Genomic DNA, 6,210 nt, shown 5'->3' with positions numbered 1-6,210 from the left:
CTACTAAAATAAATAAACAGCTTTGTAAGGCGAGGTGAAACCTGTGTCAGCCAACATTTATGGGGTCAGGCTAACAGAAAATGGAAAAATATCCTATTTGTCCAAAACCCTTTAATGTCACGACTGGTAATTGTATACCGATGCCCGTACTACTAAACACTACTCTATTACATTTATTTTCCAGTTTCATTATGAAGATAATGATTGGTGTCGGATCGTACCATCGTGCTGTTAAGGTGGAATTACTATACCGTGGCTTCGTCTTTCCACTTCATGCCACCTTTTCCGACAACATTTAAAAAATACTGATATCGTCTTTCTTGATATTGTCGGTGTGTAGGAATCTCCCATGATAGGGGGTGGGGTGTGGGGTGGGTGTGGGGGGTGGGTGGGGCTGGTGGGTGTGTGTGGGGGGGGGGGGGGGGGGGGGAGGGGTATGTGTGTGCTAGAGAGACCTAAAGGGACCTGGAGGGATCTTCGGATACCCGAACATACTACTACTCATACTATCACAGATCATTTTGGTTTCCGTCCCGCGACAGAGACAAAAAAAGTCTATGAAATGGGTTTTGACATTTGGAACATGACAATTTACTTGTAAATATTTCATCAAAATTGATTTATATAATGTGATCGAAATTAGCGATGAAAGAATATTTAGTATTAATTAGCAATAGCTTCTGTATTCAAACTTGATGATTCGTACTATATGATTAGACATGTGATAGTCATTTTTTATATCTCACAAAGTACATAGAGGATTCCTAACATTGTCTTCAGTAATGCTAAATATATTTCACGAGTGAGGCTGTAAAAATATTAAAATATTAACAACACGTGTGAAATATATTTGATATTATAGAATATATTGTTAGATATTCTGTTGAATCGCACCCTAAATTGATTGGGGTCCCCGTCAACGACTCAGAAATTTACGTGATATTTTGTATTATTACTTGCGTTATGACGTCCTATAAAAGTGTTCGGACTGGACAAATCAGAAAAAGTGAGATTTTACGCTGGTGAATAATATCAGAAAAGGTAATATTTTTCATTAGTAAAAAAATATCACTTTTATAGAATGAATAATTTCCGATATTCACTGGAACAAATGTAATAAATATATGTTTAGAATTGAACGCCTTGTATGTCTTATGGTGATTCAAATCGTAAAGAACTTTACTAATCGAACAAAATAAACGATATTTGACTTAATTTGATAAAATTTATTATTCCCAGTTTTCAAAGTATATCAAATATTACGAAAAAAGGAGTCGTTAGTATACTTTATATTCCAGTGTCATTTTGTGTAAAGCTTTGTGTACTTGTGATTTTGTGTGAATTTGTATACACATGTACATTGTAAATTATTTTGATTTTGATTTTGAGTGCTGTTTATACTTTTACACTACAGTGCTAGTATGTGTGCAGTTTTTCATACTGTTATGCTTAGTGTTGTTTTGAGTGAAGATTTGTATAATTTCATATCAGTGTTATTTTCGTGTGAAATTTTGTATTATTTTATATTACAATATTATTTTGTATGAAGTATAATTTTATATTACAGTGCCATTTTATGTGAAGTTTTGTATAATTTTGTGTTAAAATATTAGTTTTTGTAAAGTATAATTTTATAATACATTTCTATTTCGTTTGAGGTTTAATATAATTTTGAAGTACATCATTTTTTATATGTGATGTTTTGCATAATTTTAAATTACAATATTATTTTTTTGTGAAATACAACTTTATATTACAATGTCATTTTGTTCGAGATTTTGTATAATTTTGTAATACAATGGTACTTTTCTGTGAGGTTTGTATACCTCCTCGCATTGTCATCCTTATCATTTTGTCCCATATAGTAGGTCATTCATACTTCTATCAATATAAAGTAAATATCACTCTTATCATAGCAGAGGGCGCGATACAGACGTAAAATTTATTTACTTATAACAGATAAACGATTACACCACTCTCATGTTATCATCTCTCTGAATACACTTTGACGTCTTATGTCAGGTGAACTGGACAACAATATCTCGGTCATACACACCTGTTATTTGTCATATATCAAAGGTATCGATTGATTGTAATAAGAAAATATTTATTTGAACAAAGTGGCCCAGAGATCCTGCATCACCGGATATATTACAAATAATTCCATATAATTTGATGCCACTTCTCTACACCTTAAATTTAGTCACCATTTTCTTTCAAATTATATTTATCTTTCTAGTTAAAAACAATATTAAATGCATATTCAGTAGGTGAAACATAACCATAATAACCAGCTATGACTTCCTCTTTTGAAAATTACCAAAGGAATTAAATGATGCAATAAAGCCTGTGATGCACAGTTTGTAACTTTTCACATGTTTAACGTTATGATAACAAATAAATTGAGTTCGACATGGCCGGACTTTATAGTAAACATGGAAACAACGCCTTACACTAAACACAAGCACATCGCTGGCGGCGACCGTTGGTTAGATAATTGTCAAAATTTCTATATCCGATTCCAAATCATTTTTTGAATTTCGATTAAAAGTGGTTTTATTCTCACATTTTGCCTTAGAAAGGAGACAACATTTCTTTATTCACATGACAATATAAATTATTATAAGAATTTGTGGTTTAAGTCCAAGGTCATATCAGAACGGGTATCGAGAAGACAGTAAGAAGACAAAGAACAGAAGATAGAACGGAAAGATTTAAGATCGTAGTGTGGCAATAGTGCGGTACGTGTTGCAATTTCACATATATTACTTAAATTATATTAACACATCATATCGCCAAGGTTAGTCATATAATATAAGACTTCGAAGATTCATATCGTAATTGTTTTACGTTTATTATCGGATATTCACATTTTTATTATTTTTCGAACCTCGAAGTCTTATCGATAGTTGCAAAAAAACGCGGAGCAAACCTCAATATTACTAACCGGTATCATACGATGGTTCATTCTGTTTATTTAACGTAAAAAAATTGCGTTTCGTATAAAAAATATCTTCGGATTTTAAACTGTTCCTTTTGGAACACTATGCTCTCTCGGGAATGACCTAGTAATAGACTTGTGAAGTAAGGTACATTTGAAAAATAAACAACACTCAAAATGATGTATACTTTACACTATACTCCAATTGTTGAATATTCCCTGGCGGATTTGCTCCGCGTTTTTTTACAAATATCGATCGATCGAGAGTGATGACTATGATGTCGGACATTTTTGACCCTAAATTATCATGATGATGAAACAAAATACACTCGTTATCTCCCTTCTCGATAAATGATCACTATACAAATTTATGTTTCGTTCGTGTTTAATATCCACCAATAATTTTAATGATATCACATGTACATAGTTCTTTAAAAATAACTATGATCTATGATCTACCGTCACATGACGACTGCGCATGCTTAACCTATCATATGTAATGCACTTAATGTAAAGTTCTCCATATGCATTGTATAACATAGTTCGTGTAAAGTTGTCCCTCAATATATGCTGATACAGAGCTGCTGATAGTTTCAGCAATTAAGCTGAACACAAATAGCAAACGAAAATGGAAAAGTTCACCGCAACAGATAGCTCATGATTTATGACCTCATAACTGGCTCCGTGTCGCGCTCGTAATTGGGGAACTGTTATGTTTTTTGTTTTTAAAGAACTTTTTGTACATCTTGCTGTTGAACAACATATATATGATTGGATTGGCAGCACTGTTGAGAGGGGCAAGACTTTGAATGAATGTGCTGACTGCAATCATCGTATTTGTCCTCGGTATATGGCCGTACACATCAAGTAGATCATATACAAAGTACGGACTCCAACACAACACGAACGCTGAAAGGAAAAAAGGTGTACATTCAGACAAAATATGACTAATAAACTTTTTAACTGATGGAAATCATGAAATCGCAACAAGAAATTTGGTCGGCGTTTGTATCATACTATTAAAAACAAAATAACCTCCATACAAACAGAATATTTGTGATAATTTCGCTGAACACGGGTATATACATATATATTAAAACAACACTTGTCGTATTACACTTTCGTTTTAAAATATCAAGAGCAACAACGAAAATGACAAGATAGTTGATTGCTTTGTAGGCTTGGGTCATTGATATTTAGAAATGGGACAGGTTGCGAAAAAGATGTGACAACGGAAAACGCCCTGGTCTCTGTTATGAAATAAAACATATCCATTTTAACGGCACGTGCACATCATATTTATTATAAATCACTCAGATTTGTGAATTTACCACTTCTGACATATTCGCGAAAACATGATTTCGCGAACTCTTATTTACATATGATTTCAATTTGCAAATTATGAGCTATTAGAGACTTCAATAGGATAGACTTGTGTTTGATGATTGTTATGCTTAGCAAAAAGTGTTATGCTATCAAGCCCCGCTTAAAATAGTAACGATTAACATGACCTAAAACCCTGATACTAAAACAACTGAGTGGATGAATTGACAGACGGACAGACATACCGACGGATGGAGATGAAACATATAGTCCCCCTTTTTCTCCGATAGGGGACTAATAACTTCATGTGCACAGTAGCCGTCTCTGCGGAAACGAAGGGTTTCTTACAGCTTAATTATAATTCAAATTATTATACAACGTGCTAAATATTATCCAAACACATATCATTATCAGGTTTTCCCAACGCTTTTGTGGCACAGGTGGTTGTCTAGACCTTATATGCGTTCTTTGTAAAGACGTTTCCATATTGCTGATGGTAGAGATAAAAGGTAATGTGTTGTATGTAGCATGTCCCTGTATTATTTTCGTACAAATCACCGTGAGGGATAAAAAGCAGGATAGACTCTTCTTCCGTTTTAACGCAAAAAATGAAACCCAAATACGTGATTCACAGTAGTGTTTAACACACAGATATGCTGTATATTCTAAATTGGACTCACCTAAGACAATAACAAAGGTCATTTTGATAGTTTTGATTTTAGCTTTCGGAATAAGACCCCGAGAGCTGACGTTACACTCCGTCCAATGTACTCGCTTCCTCTGGTCAGACGGTGAGCTTGAAGCAGCATCTATAATTGAATATGATTTATAATGAACATGAACCACGGCGGTAAAATACTGATGCTTTAAAACATATTAATCCATAACTCAAAATTCAATTAACATCTGAATGGATTTTTCCAGAAATGGAAGGAATTATTTTGAACAAGCACAATATATTAACATTTATATATAGAGATTAGGAATTATATCAGAGCCAAACTTAATTAAGCTTCACCATACAGCTGTTGTGTGCTTCTGGGAATCGGTAGTAATACTAAGGGTTTAATAGACTTCTAGCAATATACAGCGATTAAATTTATTCGATATATAATCATACTATGGCAAGAGATTAGAAATAATGCCTGCAACATATCTATATTTTACATGAATATGTGTAATTCACTAAAAGATGGTCCTTTTTATGTAAACTAATATGCATCATTAATCTAACATTGTAGCAAGTTTAAACTGCTTCAACCAATTTGGATTGTTTTGGCTTAACAACCTATTAACAGCCAGGGTCATTTAAGGACGTGCCTGGTTTTGAGCATTCTGTGATCAATTATAACCTATATATAGGCTGTATAAGCTATAACAGCGGTGGAGTGGGATATATGGCTATATCGCAGTTACAACTAATTGATGTTGTCTATAGATAGTCATGCTGTACAAATGTATTGTACAGTACGAAGGGAGACAACTGCTGTTTATTACGCGGAGAAGCCGCAAAGGGAACATCATTTTGGTTATATCCGATCAGCTTTTGCAAATGTAGCTAATGCACTTTACATGTTCATATCCTTGGTTTATTTTTTCGTTAATTTTATCTTAACATTATCCAATACCCTAGTTAACCAAGTTGACAAATTAAGGGTACATATTTTCCTCTATATTTTAACATTTGTTTTAGTCTTTGACAATTTTTCAAACCTCTTTAATGTATTTCATTTATCTCCCGTAACTTTTTCCCCATCGAATATTTGTACTTCACCTTATCATGTGATATTGTCCAAAGTGAATCATTTATACACCAATCCTAACTTACTCTGTAATTAATCTAATAACGATAACATACCCTATTGACGGTATACAATGTACCTGATTAACCAAAGTATAGAATCAGTAAAAATTATAACAGGTTGTTATCACATTATAAGCATGTT

The 6,210-nt window shown here is 33.3% G+C and overlaps 1 protein-coding gene across 1 annotated transcript in view; it reads right to left on the bottom strand.

The window, feature by feature from the left end:
* Positions 1–3,313: 3,313 nt before the first annotated feature.
* The window catches only part of LOC117317814 (cardioacceleratory peptide receptor-like), a 118,816-nt gene continuing 115,919 nt past the window's right edge, over positions 3,314–6,210 (bottom strand). Inside the window, exons 6-7 of the mRNA XM_033872757.1 lie at positions 4,945–5,073; positions 3,314–3,850 (exon numbers count right to left, since the gene is read on the bottom strand). Of these exons, the coding sequence (XP_033728648.1) occupies positions 3,612–3,850; positions 4,945–5,073 (368 nt within the window). The 3' untranslated portion in view covers positions 3,314–3,611. The remainder of the gene's footprint in view (positions 3,851–4,944; positions 5,074–6,210) is intronic.

The sequence above is a fragment of the Pecten maximus genome, chromosome 19, assembly GCF_902652985.1.
Source record: "Pecten maximus chromosome 19, xPecMax1.1, whole genome shotgun sequence".
Lineage (NCBI taxonomy): Eukaryota > Metazoa > Mollusca > Bivalvia > Pectinida > Pectinidae > Pecten > Pecten maximus.
This window is presented reverse-complemented; position numbering and strand designations above follow the sequence as displayed.